The sequence below is a fragment of the Toxoplasma gondii genome, chromosome XI, assembly GCF_000006565.2.
Source record: "Toxoplasma gondii ME49 chromosome XI, whole genome shotgun sequence".
NCBI classification, from domain to species: domain Eukaryota; phylum Apicomplexa; class Conoidasida; order Eucoccidiorida; family Sarcocystidae; genus Toxoplasma; species Toxoplasma gondii.
Window position 1 is genome coordinate 2,372,391 of NC_031479.1, and position 24,621 is coordinate 2,397,011.

At 54.7% G+C, this 24,621-nt stretch overlaps 2 protein-coding genes across 2 annotated transcripts in view; both read left to right on the forward strand.

Moving 5' to 3' along the window:
• TGME49_311920 (GRAM domain-containing protein) lies at positions 1-22,214 on the forward strand. Its single transcript, XM_018782694.1, has 18 exons — positions 1-3,740; positions 4,018-6,036; positions 6,743-6,987; positions 7,241-7,440; positions 8,089-8,342; positions 9,428-9,963; positions 10,315-10,463; positions 10,976-11,042; positions 11,169-11,284; positions 12,104-12,200; positions 15,336-15,392; positions 16,155-16,280; positions 16,612-16,919; positions 17,228-17,484; positions 18,081-18,481; positions 18,790-18,936; positions 19,262-19,535; positions 20,272-22,214. Exons 1-18 carry the CDS (start codon positions 1,484-1,486, stop codon positions 20,346-20,348), a joined length of 7,587 nt encoding a protein of 2,528 aa, XP_018635499.1. The 5' UTR covers positions 1-1,483; the 3' UTR covers positions 20,349-22,214.
• Positions 21,619-24,621, forward strand: part of TGME49_312050 (small GTPase Rab2, putative) — an 8,583-nt gene continuing 5,580 nt past the window's right edge. Inside the window, exon 1 of the mRNA XM_002364386.2 lies at positions 21,619-24,419. Coding sequence (XP_002364427.1) covers positions 24,371-24,419 — 49 coding nt within the window. The 5' untranslated portion in view covers positions 21,619-24,370. The remainder of the gene's footprint in view (positions 24,420-24,621) is intronic.

The window sequence follows — 24,621 nt, forward strand, 5'->3', positions numbered from 1 at the left end:
TGGCAAAAACGCCTCCTTTTTCACTCACGTGCGGTCGTTTTCCGCATCGAAACCTGCCGTCCAGCTTCCACCTCTTCCGGTGTATGTCCACCCGAAGTGGAACAGCGCACAGTTGGACCCATCAAACAGCGAGTTGAGTTCTGCGACGAATGTGTGAGACTCTCGTCTTTTTCTTTTCCACTTTTCCTTCGTTTCTTTTCTTGAAGACGGCTTCCTCCCTCGCTTCTCTCTGCACTCTTGGCCGCTTTTCCGGCGTTTTCTCTCGCAAATGCTCGCGGCAACCTCGACTCCGAACCACGAAGAGTAGAGAGCAACGGCGGGGGCTTGCACCTCCCTTTCACGAGGCATCTTTCCCCAGTTTCGCTAGAGAACGCGCATGCGCCGTCGCCGGCTTCCTCGGTCTTCTTCAGCCACAAAAGCTGCGGTGTGGTGGAGCTCCTGCGGGTAGGCCTTCTTCGGCTCTACGTACACGAGACAGCTGCTCTGGCCCTTGCGACCGGTGGCGGGGGAACAGCGGCGGTCTCTCTGTACCCGGTTCAAAGTAAAAGCTCTCCTCAGTTTCTTTCATGCAGCTGCGTAGGCGCCTTGGGTGCTTGCTCAGGGCTCGGCCCTTAGGGAAGAAAACTGCTTGTTTGCGTCGAAGTTCATCGCCTCGAGCAACCGCTTTCCGGTATGGACGGCGCGCAGGCGCGGAGAAGCTTTAGCCTGTGTAGGCGGGAGGAAAGCCTTTGGACAGATCCTCTAAGGACGTATCCTCGACACAAGAAAGACTTTTTTCGCTCTTTTTACGGTGACAATCTCCGAGGAAAGAAACTGAGGTAACGCGAACGGAGAGGCAGGCGCAACGACTCACACCGTCGTGTCTCTTCGTCAACTGCTTCCTAACAGGATGGCTTCTGATTCCCTGTCGCGTCGCCGTCGCACAGACCTCGTCAGTGAAGCCGCAACTTTCTTTTTCTCTGGATCCGTTGCGCCGGGACTCTTTCAAGTGTATCTTTTTTCCAGAAAAAGGTCTTTTGGAGCATGACACCACTTGGAAGCTAGTCGCCTGACGGGGCGCTGTCATCACCGCGAGCGTCGCGTTTGTCTTTCTTCTTCTACCGACTTCTTGTCCCCGTTCGTTTTTTTGTCTCGTTTCTTCTTCTCGTTCCTCGCCGTCTGTCTGCGCGCTCGACTGCTTGTTTTCGCCTTGCGATGATGCGTTGGCAGCTTCGTTTTCCTGTTCCCCAGCATTTTCTCCCCTCTTTTTTCCCCAGTCATCTTCGCTGACCTCTGTGCGGATCTCCAGTCTTGCCAAGGGGGCTTCTGAGGAGACACGTTCAGATACATCCGCGGTTTCCGAGTCTGAACTTTCCTCCCCCTCTCCCAGGGCTGTCCTGTCCGAGGTCTCCCCTCTCTCGCTCCGTCTTCCACTTTTCATTCCGTGTCTTTGCGGGTCTCTTTCTTGTTCTTCGTTTCGTTTTACTGCGTATTTCCGACCAAAATGGCGTCTTCTGTCACCTCTGTTCCGCCTTCTTCTGCCTCTTCGTCTTCGCCGTCTGCTCCCTGTTCGCCCTGTTCGTCGCCTTTGCGTTCCGGCGCGCAGAGCTCTTCGACGATTTGCGTCGAGAGCGAGAAGCCGCTGGATCCGCTGCTGCAGCTTCTGGAGGAGCAGCGGGGGGCAACAAAGGCTCTTGAGCGTTTCTGCCAGGACGTTGTGGCTGCGGAGAACGATTTGATGCATGCGTTGTCGAAGGCGAAGGGCCTTGCGGCAGACAGCTGTGCGCCTGCTTGTCTTTCTCCAGCTGACGCCCGGAAGCATCTCCAGGAGCTGCTCCTCCTCCATGGGAGCCAAAAGCAGGGGGGCTTCGCTGCCTGTTCTCTCTCTCCTCCCTCGCCTTCGTCTTCGCCATCGCTCGCTGCTTCCTGGACACACACCTGGGAGGGAAGTGCAACAGCGAGAGAAGAGGATGGAGAGGCGCACCCAGAAGGAGGGAAAGAAGAACAAGAACGAGGGCAGGCAGTCGAGGCCGTTGTTTCGCCTGATTCTGTAGCCTCTGACGTGAAGCCAGAGAACGCAGACCCGACAGACGGGAGAGGCCAGGACTCTCCACAGGGAGAGAGAAAGAACTCGCCTTCTCCAACCCACGCTCCGTCTTCCCTGACATTGAGACCTGAGTTGACTCCAAGCGCGGAATCTCTCCCGAAAAGGCCTCACCTTGAACTTTCTGCCGGCTCTTCTCCCTCGACTGCCCCCGCCTCTGCAGCTCTTCCTCCCTCGCCGTCTGTCTCTGCGCTCGAGTCTCCTTTCCTTGGCTTCTCCTCGTCACCCTCGCCCTCTGTACTCTCTTGCTCGCCTGTTTCTTTCGGCGCTTCTCCAGCAACTCTTGGGCCTGTCGCCTCCCCGCTCCGTGCATGCCTCGCCGGCCCCGCTTCGGCGTCCGAGGCCGTCTCGAGTTTGCAGGAGACATATGGGCCTTGTGAGGAAGTCGTTTCTCTCGTCGGCCGTTCCCTCTTCTTCTTCGTCTGCGAGCACCTCCAACACCACGCAGAGTTGCGAGCGTCGTTTGCGGCGCTCGCGAAAGCCGCGGCCCATCAGCAGACGTTCGTTCACTCGGAGAAGAGCCGACTCGACCAGCTGCTCCCGAAACTGACTTCCTCCTTCCGGCTCGCGCGCGAGAGGAAGACGCGCGCCTTCTCACGGTACGAGAAGGCCGTCACCGAGGCCGAGGCAGCCGTCGTCTCCCGGGAGCGACTCAAGACGCAGAACCTGAACAGCGTCTGCTCTTCTGGCGCGGCCTCAGCCTCCGGCGCTCCTCCGTTCTGGGCTCTCTCCGCCTCGCAGACCCCTGGGGCGGGGGCGCCTTGCGGGACCGGGCAGGCCCCGGGGCGCGGCGGCGGAGCCGGTGCGCCTCCAGGGATAGAGGCCTTGGGCTCCAGCCTGCTCGCGGCGCCGCGGCCTGACGCCGGGAAGAGCCAGCGCGAGAAATCCGGACCCGGCGCCGTGTCACTTCTCCTCCCGCAGCTGCAGCGCCAGAATCAGCGTGCGGACCAGCTGTTTCAGGTGTACGTACAGTCCAGACGCGAGTACGGAGCCGCGAGCGTGGCGGCTGCGAAGGCCGCGACGTCTCTGCAGGCAGTGGTCGCGCACCTCTGGGCGGAGGAGCAGGAGTTTCTTGAGCGCGAGTTTTTACGCAAACAAAAGGCGACTTTGGTGGGCGTTTTCCGCACACTCGCGCGATTCGTCGACTGCGAAGAAAAAGCCGAGAGAGCACTCGAAAGCGGTCTTGCCGAGGCCCAGAAGGCGCTTCTCCCCGCCGTCACCCGCTGCCTCGTTGGAGACTCCGACGCGACGCGCTTCGCCTCGCGCATCTTTGTCATCGGTGATGCTCGCCAGCAGGAGGGAGAGCGAGAAGAGGGGCGAGGACCAGAGGGACCAGCGTGCGAAAGGGAGGCTCGCATAGCTGAGCACAGCCATGGCGGAGGTTGGGAAGGCCGAGAGGGAAGAGACGTCGACAACGCGGCTAGGGAGGTGGAGAAGAAAGGCGAATGGCATGCAGGCAAGTTGGAAGGAAAGAACGCGTCTGCTTGTGGCGAAGAAGGAACAGGCGAGGTGGCGGTCGACGAGGCTCCGGCCTGTGGGACTCCCAGGCGAGAGCAGGAAGAGGAGACACGAGGGACAGAAACGAGGAAGAAGACGGGAGACAGCGACGGGGCGAGGCCAGAGACTGAGCGGTGCCGGTCTGACGAGAGAACTGCAGGTGAGTGCGGGTTTGCGCTGTCAATACACGGCCGGGACAAATCCACGAGCGGACCAAGGAGATTAAACCTGTAGTCATTCAGTTGGTTTATGAAACCCACTTTGGATGTTTTCACACGTGACTCGATTCGTCGACACTGCAAGGCGTTGTTCACGGATTCTGTCTGTCACTCAGGGAGAACGGAGGCGCGTTTTTCCCTGGGCGCTGTCCAGAGAAGAAACTGAAGCTTCAAGAACAGCGTTTGATCTGCGTCTCGTCTCTTTTCTTCTTTTCTCAGGTGCGGAACTGTCGTCGGTGCTGGCGGACGCGCGGGATCTGTGTGGGCGCCTTCGCGCGAGCAATCGGCGTCTCCAGTCGATGCGGTCGCTGGTGCGTCTTCTGATCCAGTCCCTGTGTACGTACCAGAAAGCGCTTCTCGCTGCAGCGAGCTCTCTAGGCTCTTTCTCCGCTCCTGTGTCGGCGGGGCCTGACGCCTCGCTCGCCGCAAGTGTCTCCACGGGCCCAGGAGTCTCCGCGGGTGTGGGGCCTTCGCGGGGCGCGGAGCCGCTGCTCATGGCAGGGTGCTGCTGGCAACTTTTGCAGGCTTGTGTAGGCGAGGTATCGGAGGTTTGCGACACACTCCGGACTTGCGCCGGGGAGTATCTGTTGCGGCTTCTGGACGAGAGCGTGAGTCAACAGCAGAGCACGATCCGGAAGCTCGCCTCTGCCGAAGGAGATATGCTGCGTCTGCTCACTGCCTCGCGAGCTGCCAAGTTGGAGACGTTGAACAAGCTCGCGAAAGTCAAAGCAGTTCCAGGATCCGCGGCGCCTCCAGAAGAGGCTGGAAGACACTCCAGAAGGCGTATGGACTCAGAGAGTCCTCCCTGCTCCTTCGCTGTCTCGAGGACCTCGCCTGCCGCTCCAGAGGCGCCTTCCAGCTCGAACACTGTGTCTCCTTTTGCCGCTTGTGGGAATGCCGCGGGCGGAGAGGTCGTCCTGGGCGGGGAGGGCGGCGTCGCTGTGCATGCCCCGCAGAGCGAGGCGCTCTCCGCTGCGTCTGCAGACGCGAGTTCCTCTCTGGAGCTGTTGCAGGCGTTAAGCGAGCGCTCCGCAGACCAAGAAGTGATCGCCGCAGGCCGTGTGAAGAAGCTGATGAAGACTGTCGTCGCGGGCGAGGCCCAGAGGTCCAGTCTCCTTCTCCTCCAGGCGAAGGCGGTGCACCAGGCGAGCATCGAGGCGGTGTCTGTGGCGGCCGCTGAGTGCCGGGCGGCGAGTCAGCTCGCTGAGCGAGCGCATGAAAGACAAGCCTTCGTCCGGTGGCTGGCTGAGGTCTTCCCAGTCGCCGAGCGGAGTGTCTTGCGGGGCCTCGAGGGTCGGAGAAACAGCAACCGACGCGCAGCGAGGCGCGCAGAACGTAGGAGCAGCGCGTCTCGCGAAGAAGACGACGTGAAGGCCAAGGCCTCGGGGGTGTGTAGACTAAGAAGCCCCAGGGAACTGAGAGGAGACTGCAAGCGCGCGCAACTGCCAAACACTGCTTTGGACGCGAGTCTCGACGGAGAGCGAACCACAGACAGAGACACGGGAACTCTCGAAAGAAACAAGCAAGCAGTGGCCAGCGAGGCGGAAACTAGAGAAGAGGAGGCAGTTGAGGAGACGCTCGCAGAGACCGCGGGGGCGAGGCGCGAGGGAGAGGAGACGCCGGCGGCCGAGAGCCTAGATTCCAAGGGCAAGTCTGCCCTAAACTCGTATGCATCCCTTTCGCTGCAGACGGCACCGAGTACGACGTCGCTGGCCGAGCAGAGACCTGCCGCGAGCGAGGTTCCTCTCTCGGCTGCCGAGGTCGCAGGTCGCAAGGAGCTGCGTGCCGACGGCTTATACTCCGAGAAACAGGAGACAGAGCGCCAAGAGAACGAGCAGGCTCCAGCGTCTCCCGCCTCGCCGGGGGCCTCTTCCTTCGGCACCGAACAGCCGTCTGTGGAGCTTGTGTCTTCTTCCTCCCTGTATCTCTCCTCAGGACCCTCTTCTCCCGGCAGAGTCAGACGCGAGGTGAGGCCGGGTGCATGCAGACGCGGCTCGCGTTCGCTGTCGGAGGAATCCTTCGCCTTCTCGCCTCCTTCCTCTCTCCCAGAGTCCCCGGCGTCGTCGCTGCGGCGCGTGAGGACCCGCGGGGAGTTTCCGGGGAGTTTTCCGGGCGACGAGAAGAAGAAACAGAGACACAAAGAACGCGAAAGAGAAACGCGACGCCCGAACGAACTCGAGAGACCCCCCACAGTGCTCGTCGCTGCTGCCGAGCGGATGAAGCGCGTCGAGCAAGCCGGTGAGGCTCGGAAGAAAAGAGAAGGCGCATGCAGAAGGAGGGGGAATTTACGGGAGAGAAGAGATTCACAGCGGTGGGAAACGGCGCGTCTCCCGGGTTGGAGTTTTAGTTTCAAAAGTGAATTTTCCAAAACAGATTATACAATGTATTTTTTTTTGCTGCGCATTCAAGAGTATGTTATAAGTGGGCTTTTGTATAGAACTATTGATTTTTCAAATTCAGGAGTTTCACTTTTGCAGTGAGAAAAGGAAACAGGCAACGACGGTATGGACACCGTCGCGCGCGAGAGAACGAAACAGAGAGAAGAAGAGACGAGAGAAAATCAAAGAGTACAAGAGAGAAGGACAGAGATCAGGAGAGAGCAAGAGAGAGAAAACGAGAGGAAGAGAGCGAGAACGAAAAAGAGGAAGCGAGAGAGATTGAAAGAGAACACGAGCGAGAGAACAAAGGGGATGGTGAGATAACAAACGGAAGATAGGAAGAGAGGGAACAAGAAAGAGGGAGAGAGAGAGAACGAAGGGGAGAAGAAGGATAACATGAGAGAGAGAGAGAAAATGAGAACTCTCTTTTTCTGCATGACTTGGTTAGAAGTTCCAGAAACCGGAGGATGAATCACTCCTGCGAAGAGATCGCCGATAGAAGACCCAAGCGTTTTTTAAATATCTGCATGGAAGGTCACTTGCTGCACATGTCTTGTCCGCTTCAGCACTCTGGTGGCGGGAGGTTGTGCGACTATCGTCTCCTCCGTCTCCTATCTCTTCGCTTTCTCCTGCGGTTTCTGGGAGCGCCGGATCGAGCGAGAGGGGGCGTCTCATCAGCTGCGTCAAGGGGAAGGAAGTCTGCGAGAGAGAAGGCGCTGGCAAGTGCGAGAAGATGAAGACGGCTGAGGAGTACGAGAAAGAGCTGCCCGTTTCAGCTGTCATGGCACTGGAAGAGGGCACTGTCAAGCTGGTGAGGGCAGGAGCGAAGTCGCCGTCTTGCGGCTTTTGTCTACTCTGGTGGAAGACTCCGAAGGTCGCGCCGAGAACAGGTCGACTGCAATGCATGTCGGCACACGCGCTTGCAGAAGCTCAGAGCGAGAGAGGAGAGTCGCATTGTTTCGTAGACACCGGAAGCTTCGAGGCGGTTTTCGCATCGGGACATCTGCCTTGACGGCTGCGAGCACAGAAGAGACGCTCTCTCTGCATGTTTGCGTTGTTCTCAGAAATGCGCGGCGGTGTGCGACTTTGACGGATCTGAATTTGACGCCCTGACTGCCTCCTCCTTCTCTTCAGTCGTGCGTCGAGACGAGGGAAGCAGTCGTTTCTTCTTTCGACGTGGAGACATCCTCAGGGTCACAGTTCCTGTGGGCTCTCTCTGGGAAGGCCTCGACCCGCGCGGTGTCGCCGGTGTATTTCCTGCCAGGTGCGCGTTCTTTCGGTTGGAGTTTTGTTTCGATCTTTCTGCATGACAGGATCAAAGAAGCGTCTCGGTGCAGTTTTCTTCAGCTTTGTCGACACTCGCGTTGTGGGTTCGAGTGGCTCTCTTTTCTCCTGTGAACCCCACAGCAATGAGAATCCTCTTGTTTCCGGTGTTCCAACGAACGCGTTGTTTTTCAAGCTGCATCTGCGCGTGGACTCTCGTCACCTTCCTTCTTTCTCCTTCAGTTTCTCAGACGCTGTCTTGCAATGGTGCTGCGCGTCGTCTGTGCCTCTCCTCTGGGGAATGTGGCGGAGACGAGAGGGGCGTCTGTTCGTGCGACGAGGATTTTTTGGGGGGCTCTCTGTTTCGCGGTCCCGTTTTCTGTGGGTATCGTGGACGGAGCAACGAACACCGAGACATCCAGTATCTTCTCTGTCTCTTTGTTTTTCTCTCTGTGGCTCACCTGCTGTCTCCATAGCTCTCTCTCTCTCTTTCCCTCTGTTCCCTGCCTTCTCGTTGCCTCTTCTGCTCTATCTCACCTCTCTCTCTCGCTTTCTCTCGCTTTCTCATTCTCTCTGTTTATCTCTCCCTCTGCCTCGTTTAATATTTCTCCCGCTTCGTCTCTCCCTTGTTCTTTTCGTTCTGTCTCAGCTGCGTGTTCGTCCCGGCAGACAGTGTGTGGGCGACTCGGCCAGCGATGCAAGACAAAGAGAGGGGTTCCCTGGAGAGACTCGTGCTCGACTTCTTTTCTGCGTCGCGGAGCTCGTCGAGTTCTTCCGCCTCGCCGCTCTTCCACCCTGCCTCAGCGGGGATACAAGACAGTTCGCCGAGACGAACCTCGAAAGAAGACGACCCAGACGACGGAGAAGGCCTCGCTGTGAGCGCCAGCGAGAGACAGGCGGCAGGTGAGAGGCCGCAGAAGAGAAGCGAGGTGACGCGAGCAGAGGTTCGCAGCCGGAAGCCGACGCGTCTCGCGAAAGAACGTTCTGCCTTTTCCACTTTTTTTTTAGCCAGAAAATACACACTTAGTAGATGTCTGCAGTCTTGCTAGGGACGCTGGACGCGGCGGCAGCAACGCGAAACATCGCTGGAGAGAGAAAAAAGAAGAAAAGGGGGAAGCGTCGCAATACAGGGACCTCCGCCCTGCGACGCCCAGGGTGCTCTTCGCGTCGGGTGTATGTAGATCTGGCCGCGACGCAAGACAGTCGATTTTCAGCTCCGTTGAAATGCTGCGAGAGCAAGAAACTCCTGGACAGACAAGAGAGTCCTTTTGCTTTGTTTTGGAAAGAGAAAAGAAAGGTGGAGACTTTTAAGGGTGTGACGCGACGTCCATCGCAATGCGGCACCACTGCGATTCTACAACCGCTGCTCACATCTCCTTTCCTTCTCGCCGGTCACATTACCTATAAGCAGATGCTGTGTCTGTACAGTAGATTTGCGCAACCGAGAAGAGAGTGACTCCAATGGAACACTCGCACTTGAGTACGTAGAAACTGAATAGAATTCCAGTTTGAGGTACAGACATCTCAGATCGTTTGCCTGCTGTCCGTCGTCTCTTGTTGGATTCCTCAACAGAGTTACAGTGTTCCATTTCAGTCTCCCGTCGGGATCCATGATTGCTTGGAAGCTGTGGTCTTCATCAGAAGCGCGGGGTGTTTCATCGAGATGGTCGCGCCAGTTTTTCCTCTCTTCTCGACCCCTCCGATCGTCAACTCGTCTCTTCAGAGTGTTCTCTTTTCTCTTCGTTTTTCTTCCCCGCGCTGCCGCTTCCAACGGCTACACCTGTTTTCCTCCGTGCCTCCCGTTCACGGTTTCTGCAACGCTTGTCCTCACCCGGTCGACTCTTTCGAATCCACCGCGCTGGTTTCTCCCCCGACAGCGGGAACGCCCGAGAGATCGACGTCCATGCGCACTCAGCGGAGACGTCGGAAACGCTTCCGGTGCGATGGAGTGAACATCGTTTGCATGCGTTCTTTGACTCTGCATGCAGCGCTGCCTGGGCCGTCAGACACGCCGCGTCCGTGTGGGTCTACCAAGTCGGAGGAGCCTGCATGCGAACCAGCTGAGGAAGCCGTTGAGCCTCGGCGCTTGCCGTCGACTCGCGTCGCGCCTCTCTGCTTCGCGCCTACGCGCCGCATCCAGCCTCACAGGAAAAGGCATGAGATCCGAAACGAGAGCGACAGCGGACGAGACGTGAGTCCGCCGGACTCGCAGCGCGCGGAGGGGCAAGGAGAGAACCCAGAGAACGGAGAAGAAGGAGAGACGAAGGCACAGGGAGAAGGCGAGGAAGCGCGGGAGGAACTGGAGACGCAGGAGGAGATGGAGAGTGAGAGGAAAACGGAGGAAGACGGGGAAGACGCGGGAGAAGATGGCCAAGTGCGCATGCATTTCAGGAAAGGCTACAGCGAAGGCGACGCAACGTACATCGAACAAGAGAAGAGACTTCGCGCGACGCCTCTACCGGGCCTCGCTTCGGGTGAAGAAGGCGAAGACAGAGAACTCACAGGACCGGGAGGCTCCAGGCAGGTGAGAAGAGAGACAGTTGAAACAGAGATGGAGACGACGGGAAGCGAAGACAGCGGGAGACTAGGGTCCTGTGGAACACCCCGAGCGTGAGAGAAACAAACGAGTGGAGAGAAGGAAGTGAGGTCAGGTCTTTTCAGGAAGCAGATGCGAAGAGAATGCAGAGACGTTGCATGCCAAAAGAGACCTGAGGCTGGAGGTCTTCTGTCTCTCTTCGCGTTCTGCGCCCTCCTGCCGGTACCCTGAACGTTGCTGTCCCTGCATCGTCTGTGTCCCCAGTCTTCTGCAGTAGTTGCGCCTCCTCTTGTTTCGACCTCCTCTGCCTTCCTCCGGCCTCTCCTTCGCTGTCTTCAGATAAGCCGAGCGGAAAGTGCCGTGAGCTTCTGGTACCGAGAAGGCGTCGACGGACGCCCTACCGGAGACTCCACCGCAGCAGCGGCCGCTGCCGTCGCTGCTTCTCTGAGCAGCTACGACCGCCTCCAGCAAGAGGAGTTTCGTCAGAGGTACTTCAGAGAGGCGATGTTGTCAGAAATCACAGATGCGCAGGAACGACTCGAGAGTCTGAAGACTGAAGCGGCAACGCGATGTCGACCTCCCTCCCCCTCCCCCTTCGCGATTCGGTCATAACGGACATATCTGTAGCCCTGTGTGCATGATCCATTATACGTCTCCTATCACATTCCGAGTCTGAAACGTTTTTCGTAGAAAACGTCCCTGCAAGTTCGCACCGGTGCATGTTTTGAGTGAGAGCACGTTGCCTGGAGGCTTCAAGTCGCAACTCGAGGAGGAGTTTCGGTGTCCAGACGTACTCCGGCTTATTTACAGAGACTGGGAAGTGACGGGGGAGAGGTCCTTCTGTGAGACACTGTGGGAGGAGCTTGTGATGGCACAGCCTGGCGGTCGCGGACAAGGCTGCCCGAGTCCAGTGTTATGTTCCTGGCATTCTCAGTCGTCGAGTCTGCGCAAGGATTTCTGCGACATTCCAATTTCAGGCTTTCTCTTTGCTCTTTCGCAGATTTGGGATAGCCGAGTTTGTGCTGCAGTCGTACAGCTGTGCACTGTCGAGGCGCATTCTGCTTCAGGTGAGTGAAGCACTGGACGCGCAAAAAACCGTCCGAGTCTGCTCTGAGCTGTCGAGACTCCAGCGTCTGCATGCTTGCAGCGTACGTCCATTCAAGACGCTGCTCGTGTCTGCTGTGCTTCTCCAGGGCAGGCTCTACGTGACGCAGAATACTCTCGCCTTCTTCTCCTTCTTCAACGAAACCACCATCTTTGGCCTCGAGACTGTCCTCGTCATCAAGATGCAAGACATCGTCGCCGTCAGGTGAGTCAGAGAACACAATCTGCTGCGTATCTGTGGAACCATGTACGATGTATAGAGATATTTCCATACATAAGAGTACATTTATATATAAATGCATGTATATGTGTGTGCATGCATTCCTATGCAATGGCCGTGGATGTCTACGAACAGCTGCATGGCTGCGCGGATAGATATAGCGAGATGTCTTGCTAGGAAAGTATTTGTGAGTTGGCGTGAGCGTCTGCAGGTCTGCGCCTGCATTCCGACTTCGTTTTCACACAGACGGTGTCGCTCTCTGAAAAAAGCCTTGGGAAACACAAACTTCGAGACACCGGACCGTCTCGATGCAAGAGTCCAAGTCTGTTCTGCGTCCGTCGTCACAAATCACATATCTGCCTGTGTCTTCAGTGGATGTCTTCCGGCTGTCGGTCGACGTCTGTGTCCGGATACGCAGTCTTGCACATACGAGACCAATCGTATTCATGTATAAATCGTTCATTATAGTCATATTCATCGACGTCATTCATCATATATATATATATATACATGTATATATGTATATATATGTATATATATATATATATATATATATATGTATGTAAGGATACTTGAATTCATTTGTGTGTCGTTAGGAAAGAGTAGGGTTCGCATATGTCTGCATGTGTGTGAGGCGAGTCGCATGCATTTCTGTTTTAATTGATTCACTTTACATATTCACAAATAAACGTCTATATGCGTGTATCGGGATGAAGCCATCGAGTGTCGTCCTGGGAGCTGGTGGGAAGCCTCAGCGCTCTTTGTGGAGATCCGTGGGCATGCGTCCGCTCCGTTCATTCTCAGAAAGAAAGTGAACGCGTTCTTTTTCGACAACTCCATCGAAATCGAGTTGACGGATGACCGTCGTCACTTCTTCGCAACCTTCATCAACCGGGACAAGGTACGTTTGTTCTCCGTTTTTTCTGTGCATGCATGCCTTGCTCGCGTGCCTCGGCCGTCGCGACATCTTGCGACTTCGTCGCCGAGCGAGTTTTCCCTGTGCTCAGCGCCTCTTCTTCGTGTCTGGTCGTGAACTCCAAAAAACGTTCGCTTCTGCGCGATGCCTTCTTTCCCTCCTGTCTCTTCTCCGGCAGCTCGTGGATCGCCTCTGTTCTTTTTCGTTTCTTCCACCCTCTTTCGCTCCCCAGTGCGCTCCGTGCTCATCTGCCGCGTCGTCGGCAGACGATCTGTTCTGCGCAGTTCAGCCATGCGTTCTCTGACTCAATTGCGGCTTCATTCGCTTCCAAGAGCGACGCAGAGCGACGCGAATTCTTCTCTTCGCGCCTGGCGCTCTTCGCCTGTCTCTGCCGAGCGGACGCGCTCTCGGGGTGTCTCGATGGTGTGCGAAGACGGGATCGAGGGTGGAGAGAAGAAGAAAAAGAAGAAGAAAAGGAGAAAACGAAAGTGCACAACAAGGAAAGATGGTTCCACTCCTGAAACAAGAGCAGCAGCGAGAGAAGAGACAAACCAAAAGACGGATTCAAAGGGATTCTGGTCTCTCCACGACGCGTCTCTGAGTCTCCTCTTCTCATTTTGGGGGCTGCATGCGCGCCCCACAGCGGACAGCCCCAAAGCAGAGGCGCGCGAAGTTTCAAGTCGCCGCCTCTCAGCTGTCTCTCCTTTCCAGTTTTTCTTCTCCCTGTGCCCTTTCCCTGCAAACACACTGGAGAGAAAAACGCTTGCGCTTTCTTCCACGTTGCCGCGACGCCCGCGTCCGGTGTGGGGCGAGAAAGACCTGGTTCCTTTTTCTCCTCTTCTGCATGCTTTACGACAGTCCTGATGTTCGCCGACTGTCTCTTCTTTCTCCTCCTATCCGCACATGCATATATCAGGTGCCAACTGCGCATATGGACAAATGCATGCACGGGAGATTTACCCAGATAGGTGGATAAATATATGCATTCATACATGCATCTACATACATATACCTTTGTCGGTATGCTCGTTGAGTTTTCTCTAGACGCATGCATATATATATATATATGTGGATGTAAGTATATATATATATATGTATATAATTACATATATATATATATACGTATATATACGTATACGTGAAATATGTGTATCAATCAAGTCGGTTTCCTATGTTTTTTTGACCTCTGTGGAATCCAGTTTTTCGTTCTCACATGCTTTTTCGGTGCCAAGATTAAAGGAAGCGAATGCGAAGATGGGCGAGCTGCCGAGAGATATGCTTGAGGAGAGAGAGCCCTCCCTTTTTTTTTCTCCTCGCCTCGAAGGCGAGGCTTCCTCTTCTTCTCGGAACTGCTACTCTCTCTCTCTCCCAAGTCTGTCCGACTTGCCGCAGACAGGCTCTGCGCGTCGCGCTTCGAGAGCGACAGGCGACGCTTGTGAAGCAGGCGACTTCGCGACGCCTCGTGTCAACACGCCACTCTGTCTCCCCTCTGCTGCGCCTGACGCTTGCTCTCCGCGTTCGTCCTCTTTTCTGCGTTCTTCTCTCTCTTCTTTCTCTTCGCCCTCTTCACTCTCTTCTCTCTCCTGTCGAGACACCCGAGAAGCGGTTGCTCTCGCGGGGAGGAAGGCCCGTGCTGCCATTTTGGCTGCTCGACGCGCTCGTGCAGAAATCCTCTTGCGCTCCACCCACCCTTCTACCGCTGCTTCTTCCTCTCTGCCTCCCTCGACTTCCTCCTCAACTGCCGCTTCTTCTGCCTCGCCTTCTTCTTCCTCGTCTTCTGCCTCTTCAGAAGAGGAGAGCAAAGGAGAGATCAAGGGAGAGAACGAAGTTGCGTCGACCCCCGCTCGTGAGGGCGTTCTGGGCACAAGCTTGGCGAACGCGTTGCTTCCTCAGTCGGTTGAGCGGCGGAAGAGCCAGAGAGGATTCGAGTGCGAGCGAGAAGGGAGACAGTGCGCAGGTGGAGAGAAGCGAGGGGAGGGGAGAGAAGGCGCGGCAGCGACAGAGAGAAAAGAACGCGAGAGAGAAAGCCAAACGACCTCGACGGAGACGCGGGATGGCGGATGCTTACGAAGAGCGCCTGGGGGTGGAAACCTTGACCAGGCGGCAGAAATCAAGGACTACGCGCGGCCAAATGAAAGTGAAGAAGGCGGAAGAGAGACGACGGATCGAGACGACGAACGAGACAAGCGAGGCTCGAACGAAACGTGCCGAGCGTTGCATGCGACCGTCGTCTCTCGAGTGGGCGACGCTGTTTCCTATCCTGCTTTCGCCGCCTGTCCGTCTGCGACTCTCAGCGAAAACGCAACTGGGGGGTATCCTTCCTTCTCAACTTCGCTCCCTCCCAATCCGAGTTCTGATCTCCCGACGAAATCCCCTTTCAACCAGGCGCATTCTGCTCTCTGCGCCCGCCAGAATGGCTCGTGCTCAGGCGTCTCGTGGGGTCTGTCTCGGCGGTCGGCGTTGCCTCCAGAACTGCATGGCCTCTGTCGCACTCTCTTTGTCGACAGACACCTTGGGCATCTGCTCGAGGAAGAAAGGCGTCGCGGTTCCCAGCCTTCTTCTTTTGCGTCTGTGGGGACTGAAAAAGAAGAGCCATGTCGACAACCGAGCGACGCCGCAGACTGCGCGAGAGATGCCGCGCCGCTACGTTGCTCGTGTGGAGTGAGGCTCGAACGGCTGGCGGAGACACTGGAGACAGATCGGCGGTTTGGTCCGCAACGCGGTCGTGGGGGCGCGCTGTCGGAAGACGAGACAGAAAAGGCTTGGGAAGAAGAGAAGAAGAGCGACGAAGACGCGAGAACGGAACAGCTGAGGGTCCCAGAGGAACATCTACGTTATGTGAGAGGAAGAGAGAGAGAAGGGGAAAGGACAATTTCAATGGAGACCAGAACGGACAGCGGTTTGATTTTTAAGAGAAACGCCGAAGACCTCTCTCGCCTGCCTGTGTCTCGTCAAGTTCCGATCAACCGTGAAGAAAGGATTCCAGTACACGGACACCATGGAGAAATGGATCGTTTTCTCTCGCCGTCTCTTCCATGCGCGAATGCTTTTTTTTAATTATGTTTGCTGCTGCTCGTCCTAGACACTGTGCCAGACATTCTGCGGCGTGCCTTTCTTCAGGCTTTCGACTTCATCCTCGCTCTCTGGGAAATACACAAACGCATGGTCGAACATGGGGTGAGAAATGAAAAAGGCAACAAAGAAAAACCAGTTCAACGAGGGAACCTGAGTCTCCTCGTGAAAAGGAAGATTTGTGCTCTTTGCTCAGGCAGATTCACTTACGTCATTCCCATCAACGTGTGCTTGCATATTGTCTGCCTCGATGCACATATTTTGTGTACTTACAGTCATTTTTATACCATGTTTACATATATTATATATAAATATATGTGTATATGAGTCCCTATATTTGAATACATATCTTTGCAACATATGCTACGCGCATTTATTTGTATCATTCACATATTTCTACCACATATATGTTTACATTCGTTTCTACCAGATGCACTCACCTATATACCAACATACACAAATATATATGCATATATATATATATATATATATATATATATATGTACGTGTATAGCTTGCACTTGCTCAGCTCTTTGTAGGCTTCTGTAACGGCATGTATCTCGCGCATCTAGTCATCCATTTGAGTTTATGTTTTCCTCCATATTTGTGTCTGTGGAGACGTATACAACTGAGGTTCCCAGCTGCATGTTTTTCGAATGGCCGAACGAGGAGCGGCGCAGCATGCAGTCGTCGAGCGTCGACGGCGAGGCGCATGCAGTTTGTATTTTTCGCTCGTGAAGTCATTTTATGGAGTGTGCTCGCAACATCCCTCAGCGCAGCTGCAGTGTTTTGGATTAACAGTGGCGTTGAGGTCCTTGAGTAGAGAATACAAGCGCCTAAAAGTCGGTTCTGTCGACTGTGTCTCAGAGTCGGCGCATGCTGGATTCTCCTCTCTACGAGGAGGAAAGGCCTGAAGAAAACGCGTCTGAGCAGTCTCCGGCTTCGGAGAAGCAATCTCAGCAGTCCCGGCGGCGGCGGTTCGTCGCTGTCAAAGTACGCGCAGACAGACAAAAAACACAGCGTCGCCCCTGTGCTGTGGGGCTTGGTAGATATGAGAGCGTGTGCAGATCTTTGGAATTTTGGAATTGCGCTCCTCTCCCCATCCATCCTTCCTCTCCCCATCCATCCTTTCTCTCCCTGTGTCTATCATACCGTCTTCTTGTCTCTTTCTCTCCGTCTATCTCTCTGCCTCCGTCTGTGTCTTTTCTCTCTCTTTCTCCTCTTGTTGAACTTTCTATCCCGTGTCTGGATGCGAGCCGCTGCCCTCTCTGTGCACCTTTCCACGTCTGTTGTCTGTTGCTCTCTTTTTTCTCGTCTTCTCCAGGCCGACGCGGCTGCTCCCTTCCCCTCTGACTCCGCGGCGGCGGATCGGCTTATACTCGAGGTGAAAGAGGCGCTGGAGAAGAGGGCGAAGAGAGAGAGAGGCGCAGAGGACGAGAGTTGCCAGGTCAGGGAAAACCAATGCAACGGAGTGAGCGACCAGGAAGAGGCAGGCGCACCAGAAGAAAAGGCGGACTGTCCATCCTCGCATCTGAGAACTGTTGTCCCCGGAGAGAAGTACAACGTGACTCTAGGCGACGCCTTGCATGTACTCTTTGTCGACTTGGACAATCCACACAACCCTCTGTACCGGTGAGACACTGCAGCAGAAAGAGCCATTTCTGGGACTCCAGAGACGAGGCACAACGCAAATTCGAAAGTCAAGGCGAGAAAGGAAGAGATGAAGAGAAGGATGAAGAGAAAGTGAGGAGAGGAAGAGAGAGAGAAAGAGGTGAAGAGAGAGACGGGAATGTGAGAAGCCTTGTCCCGACAGTACCACAGCTTCCTTCTCTCTCTGTGGCGAAGTAATGACTTTTGTGTATGTCTGGTGGAAGTCCTGACTTTGTGTTGCTGACAGCGCGCTTTGTCTTGGGAGAGCATTCTTTTTCTGCTTTGTTCAGAGCGATGGAGGCGCAGGAGGCGTCGATGAAGCCTCCCTTTCCAGTATGGGAACCCACGTTGCCGATTTCGTCGCGATTTGCCTCGCGCGGCTCTTGCGCAGAGAAACGCCAGAGTGCCGAGAGGACAGAGGACCTGACGAAGGAAGGCGCGCAGGCAACGGAGGAGAACGAGGACGCAGAGACAGAAACGGAGGAGAAAACGTTCATGGAGTTGACGAAGAGGAGACCCCAGAGACAGCTGACCTACGAGATGAGCTGTACGTACACCGCAACGAATCCGAGACGCTGCACACGACAGCGATCAAGCGCGACAGATAAACGGAGAAGGGAGAAGAGAGCAACGAGAGCTCTCTTCTCCCTTCTCCGTTTATCTGTGTAGCAGAGTTCGCTTGGTTTTTCGTTGAGACAGAGAGAGACAGAGGGAAAAAAGTTGTCGAGACGGATCGACGGCGCTTCTCGGGCGTCACATGTTTCTCGCACCTCTCGTCGCTGAAGCTGCACACCTAGTTCAGAGAGAAATGCAGAAATAAATTAATCTTCAAAGCTCGCTTGACACACCCCCTGGCTCGGGACGGCGACTTGACTCAGACCGAGTCAGATATATAGGGAGGTAAATAGAGGGAGCTGGCCGGACGTGACTTTGTACTTAGTCGACAAAGCTCGGAGTCAACAAGAAGATACTGATGAGTAGAACGATACGACGACTAACTGACAGAGTTTCAGAGAGGTAGAAAAAATACGACGACTAGGTGACAGAGTTATAGAGGGGTAAAAAGCGACGAAGACGAACTGCCATAGAGCAGGCGGCTAGAGAACCGAGATGGATTTCAAGATGGATTTTATTTGTTTTCAGTGCCGGTGACGACGCTGAATCGTCTGCTGGGTTTGCCGTCGCGGGCGGAGTTGGAGGAGCGGTACACGGCCTTTGTTCTCTCGGATGCGAGCGTGGTGATTCAGAAAGACGCCTTTGTGCGAGGCCTGCCTCTTTCCGATTGTTTTTTCACTCGCGTGCGATACCGGTTGACGGCGCTCAACGCCGCCGCATGCGCTTCCTTCTCCTTCGAACGTCTGAGAGAAAAGCTGAGGCGAGACGGCGAGGAGGATCAGCTCGAGGCCGAGGAAGAAGAGAACGAAGGGAAGCGCGGAGAGGAGTGTGACGGAGACACGAACGAGGAACAAGGTGGAACAGAGATGCCGGAGACGCAGCTCGACTTCGAGTACGAGGTCGTTTTTGTCAAGAGCACTTTCCTCCAGGTGAGGAGAGCAGACTCGTTTCCCTTTGTTTTCTACGGCCACCGGAACTCGTTCAGCGTTTGTTCTCTCTCTCTTGTGCTCTCTTGCTTCTCCCTGGGTCTGATTGGCTTCCCTCCAAGTCTCTCTTTTGTCTCCTCTTGTATTCTTCTCTTCGAACGTCTCGTTCTCTGCCGGCCGCCGTTTCTCTCTCTCTTTGTCTCCTCCTCTTTCTGGAGTCGGTTTTCTCTCGTCGGTCAGTTTCGCATGCAGAGAGGAGGCAGTTTCGCACTTTTTGATGGACGAAAAAACCTTTCTGGCCTGTTTTTCAGGGAAAGATTTCTTCGCAAGGCGAAGCCCAAGTAGTCGAGGCTCTCGCCCAGTTCCTTCAGTACAGTCGAGAGGCGCTGCAGGCGGCAGTGGCGACCGACGAAGAGCGACCAGACACCGGAAACACGGTCGACGGCAAAACGCCTCCGGTAAAATCCAGGAACCTCCGGACCTAGGGCAAGAGGAGGGAAGGGAGGAAGGAAAGGGAGGAGGAGACGAAGGATCAATGCAGAACGTGAGGAGGGAAATGGAAAAGAGACGCAACGTCGAAGATTCCTTCAGAGGAGGAAGTCCAGAGCATTCTACTCAAGAGACGAAACAGGGTCTCACCACGTGCACGACTCGGGCCGAGAAACGAGTTCCGAAAGAGAGGGACGTGTAACGAACATTGCCATGTATTTCCAGTGAAAACGTCGCTGTCACTTTGTCATTTGGTTTTTTCGTTTCCTTGCATCCTCTCTTCGTGTCTTTCAGGAGTCGACTCGCCTTTGTCGTCCTCCCGTGGAGAGCTCCAATGCGCTGTTTGCATGTACGACGACCGCGCAGGTGCAGACCCACCGTCGTCTGCGGGCTCTCGCTTCTTGGTCGGCAGGCTCTGTGTTTTCGGTCATTTCTTTTCTTTTCTCTCGCGCAAAAGACGCACGCCCTGCCATTTGGAATACCCTTCTCAGCTTTCTTCTCGGCGTCTGCAGCCTCTCTGCCGTCCTCGGATTCGCTAGGAAACTCCTCCCCTCTACACCATTTGAAGGTACCCCGTGGGCTGTACAGACACGCCAGAGACACTGATAGGGAGGGGGGGAGGGAAGGGGACGCTCGAGAATTCGCATGCATCCGTTGTCGAGTTTGAGCTGCCAAGAACCCCAGCGATGCACATACTTCCGAACTCTAAGCATCCGTCGCAGCGGCTCGCTCTAGCCTCCCGTTACATCTGCAGACTACGTGGATGCCTGTCCCTTTAGCTCTGCCACAAGGCGAGAAGGGCGGTCAATCTGAGTGCTGCTAAGCTGTAGACGCGTAGAACAGTCTCATTTCGGAATACCCTCGCTGTCGCAGGACACTGAACTTCAACACTGCAGCTCTCTTGAGCAGTCCAACAAGGAGGAGATGTATAGCGATCGAATAGCAGTGGTTGTCTGTACCTCGAACTGAAGGCCTATTCAGTGTCCGACGTACCCTCCTGCTTATTCGTTTTGAGTCTCGCTTCCGGGTTGCGGATGCGCGTTCGTGGAAGCAAGGGGAAGAGTTGCTGAGCGAAAGGAAAAGATTCGTAGATAAAGTGGAGAAGGGTGTGCTGAGGGGAACCGCGAGGACTCTCGATGGCGAGTTGAGATAACAGAGAGGGGAGAAGGGAGAGTTGTCTATCGCCAGCTTCCTTGAAAACCACACGAAGAAGGAGAGAAGAGCGAGAAGAGACTGAGCGTAGCAAAGACCCGCGCAAAGGAGCACCACGCTCTCTCCCGTTTCTGCCTGTTCCTCGTTTTTAGGTTTTCTCCTCGTCTTGGTCTGCATGCTTTACTGGAGGATTGTCGCACTCGAAACCTGTCTCGACGAGGGTCTTTGAGAGTCTCGGATTCGTCGCTTCATGGCTTCACGGGGCGGCCGCCTCGTGACCAGAACGCATGCAGTCGCAATTGTTTTTCCTGACAGCGTGGTGACAGGCTTTTCTCAACGTGGAATCCTCCTGCGGGGCTTGCCGCCGCCAACCTCGGCCGCGCATGTTTCACAGACGCTCTTTTTTCCAGGGCGAACTGTCTGCTGCCCAGCTCAAAATGGCTCGAGAGACGCTGCCCGCGGCAGAGGCGCCGAGAGATCGACCAAGCGCATGTGATGTTGCGTTTCGCGAGGTCGTCTGTCAGTTCAAGAACTGGGTGGATCTCTCGGAGGCGGAAGAGTCGAAGCCGCGCGGTGGAGACGTATTTGTCTGTGAGGTGTTGAGTTGAGTCTTGTTTTTTTGCTCTGTTTTCTCCGTATCATGCGGTGCTTTCCGTTGTCTCTCTTTCGCCTTCGATCCGTAGGAACGAAGCTGTCACGAGTTTTTTCGAGAGAGACGGCCACTGATGTGCCTGTGTTCGGAGCTGTGCAGTCGGCGACGAAGCGGCTTTCGAGAGACTGGGAAAAGCAGTACCTGCAGACTGAAGCCGGAGGCCGGGTGCTGCAGAGACAGCAGAGACTCGGCAAGCGTCTGTCGGCGCGCATAAACGAACAGAGTCTGTTTTTCTAGACAACACCGCACACCGCACCGCCCAGCCACTGTCAACTGAAGACTAGAGGGTCGACGAAACTCAACATGGACAGGGCAAAACGGGCAGTGGAACGTGTATGGTTTGCATGGGCGGATCTTTCGCTGTCTCGCGCGAAAATGGTTCGTTTTCGGAGACCGTTCCTGCGAGCGTCTAACGCCTCTGATGCTTCTGCCTAATGCGTAGAAAACCGGCGCGTCTGCCGCGCGGCAGGCTGGTGACACTCAGAAATGGAGTGATTTTGACAGTTGGGGTTTCCCCGTTGCCGCATCTCACCTTTTTCCAGCTTCCGACGAGTCGACGCTTTTGAGAACGGCTCTCGAGAGACTCCTGGAACTCGACTGTGAAAGAGCCGACATATTCGTCACGTGACCAGCCGGAAAAACGAGGGAATGCAGAGCTTTCTTTTTGTCGAAAAACGTTCGCCAACCGCAGTGACACCGAGAGAGACGACGTCTTCACAGATTCCAGTATGGTCCTCGCCGGACTGTCGAAGTCGTTTCTGTTGTTTGAGAAGAGGCTGTTTTTCTGTAGGTCTCGAGTGGGGAGGAAACGGGACGCGTTGAACGATGGTTTCTAACCGCGTTCCACAATCGCGCAGTGGAAGCGAACATGCAGACAGATGAGAGGAGCGAGCACGAAAGACGCAAGAGTACCTTTGCATGCATTCGGCCTCAGATTTGAGTGATTTGTTGATGCATTTTGTGCCATTCAAAGGAGAGCGGCCTTTCAGCCACTCGAGTCTCAGACGAAGTCGCTGGCGACCACGGTTAGAGAAAAGAACGTCGTTGTCTGCACTGAAACGAACTGGAAAGTTTTCGTGGACGCAGTCTCCCTTACCGATGTCGGAGTTTTACTAAGCAGAGAACCCATCCCGTGAGGAAGAGTGTAACTAAGAGAGTAATCACTCTGTCATTTAAGGTGTTCGCGCTTCTTGTTTAGAGTTTAAACGTTAAGTTCACCTCGAACAATCAAAGAACTGAAAGTCGCGCATCGAACCTTTCGAGTTTCCAGCCGTGAATAGGAGATGTGTCAACTTGAGGGCATTGAAAACTCAGAACTTGGTTCTTCAACAAGGGAGCTACAAGTGCGAAGCGGCGGGACTAACGAACGCGACGCGACTGTCCTCCTCTTCGGAATCGCGAAACTCTCACAACGTTTCTCGAGCTGCCAACTAAAGGACCAGAAAGCAAGCTTGATCTTTGATACATGAAATCACTGAAAACAACGACCTGCTCCTGAACGTTTTTTCTGCCCATTTTCTTTTCAGTCACACATACGTAGAGAGTCCAGACCTCCTACTCAGAGGTCTGCTGCTGGCAGCTCTGCTTCGACGCCTGCTGGTTCTGTTGTAATCCTTGGTTGCTGAAATGTTACCGCTGCGTCCATCCTGTTCTGTTCAAAAGAGAAATCTGGAAATCTCCAACTCTATCTGTTCAAACGCCTTTTTCTTTGCCGATGGCCAAGTACCTTCCGACGATGGTTCGGACGCTGCTTTTCGCCTAGGTCTCTCGATGAGGCCAAGAGATGACCAGGCTTCTCCCTTTGTCTATTGGACATAGTGTCCAGTGATAGTCTTGACTATTCTAACACAACAGAACATGGATTTACACCTCTAGATGAAGGCAAAAACAAGACTGAATGCTTCCGTTATATCTCAGGTAAGGACGAAGAAGCAGCGTGAAACTAACTTCGGAAAGTCTTATCCCACGGCTCGAGTGACTGCTTCATTAACGAGGTTGTCAAGGCAACGGCTTCTTGACCACACTACTGGCAAAACGGGGTTCTCTCTTTCGACACTAGAGACGTTTTTCCGTCGTTGGTCACCTTTTTCTGACGGGTTTCTTCTCCAGATTTGTCTTCCACACTGACGAGAAGACCCCAGGAACTTCGGCACACCCGCCGAGCTTTGAGACCGTAACAAGCTACGCGAAAAAGCTCTACAGGAGGCCTGCTCTGCTGCCTCAGTTGAAATGGACGTCTCCTCCCCACCAAGTTAGAAGACGACTCTCTGGCGTTGTTTTCTCGCGTATTCTTTGCCTGTTGCGTTTGTTTCTTCGTCTGAGTTCTGTGGGTCGGCGCCTCTTTTTCCGGTCACCGCGTGGAAAGCAATTCGATTCAAATCATTGGCTCCTTTGTTGTTCGGCTCAATTTGCGCCATCTGTTATCAGGTCAGGACGACCATCTAGGCTCGACCTGGGGTACTACAGTCATTGCAAGCCGCGTATTTACTTCCGAGGAACCCGTGTCTGTTTAGGGGATGTCATCTTTTGTTCTTCCCGCAGGAACCCGTCAGCTGTTTATGCTGAGAGCGCCGCTCGCTCTTTCGCGATCTGTCTGCGGCTTTTTTCGCAAGTTCCCCTTTTTTTCCGAAGAGAAACCCGCAAACAGCAGAGGCTGCCAGGGAACTCGCTGGTGGTCGCGACTTGATCGGCCAGAGAGAGCGTCTTCTATCGAGGCCAAGTGCTGCTGACGTTGCGCGAATGCGTTACTCGCAAACACGACTTTGTGGGTTTCATTGTGCGTCAAATCGATTGTGTCTTTCGGTCTTTTCTTTGCCGTTCGTAAAAAGCGAAAACTTCGCGGAGACGAAGAGCGCTCGCGTGCAAGTCGCCAGCGAAGGGATCCGTCGGACTGTCTTCCTCGCAACGATTGCGGCTGTCCAAGAATTCTTTTCGCGGTTCTTTTCCCCTTCTTCGTCTCTTTCGTTTCTAAACGCTTGCAGCTTTAAACGCATGCGCCACCTTTCTTTTTCCGTAGGTCTCCGAGACTCTGTGACGCGATTTTTGCGACTGCCGCCGTTCATCTGCGGTGCATGTACTGCCCGCCTCTAGGTCTCGAATGAGGTTGCGCCTCCCCCTGTTTCGCTTCCCCTTCAGCTTTGTGAATTTCAAACACCGGTCATTGCCTCACCTTCCTGGCGCTTTTGGTCGGGAGTGACCTGCTGAGTCGCTGTCTCTGTTTCCCTCGTTTCCCTGCCTTCGCTGGCGAGCTCCGTGAGAAGTCCGTGTCCACGCGACACTGAGCCAAGAAGTTATCCGCCACGAACTTTTTCAGGGAAACGGACATCGACGACTGTCTAACCAGTAAAGAGTTCACTCGCTTTTCAAGAACCTCCCCTTTGCGTTTCCTCCCGTCGGACGTTCACGAAACTGCGACGCAGATTTCCAGGGAAACGGCGCTCCACAGAGTGACCTCTTTGTGCCTGTCTCGCTTTTTTCCAGACAGAAGACTCTGTTTCATCGCACTTCTCTGACGGCAAACTGTGCCAAGGGCGCCCGTTCGCCTGCGCCTCCGAGTCCTCTACACGTTTGATTTCTGTCCACTTCAGACTATCGAGATCATGTCGCCGTACCAGTATCTCTTCAAGTATATCATCATCGGAGACACAGGTATGCCAAACAATCGCTTTTTCCCTGCTTCGCAGCGTCAGCTTCTCGCCTGGACGACTCACACCCACCACGGCTACTCTCCATAGACGCACTCTCTGAAATTATACGTACCCGCATGGCCATACTCATGTCTGGATACATCGCTATATATACGTGGCTATATGCGTATCTACTTGTATATAAATATATAAATATATAAATA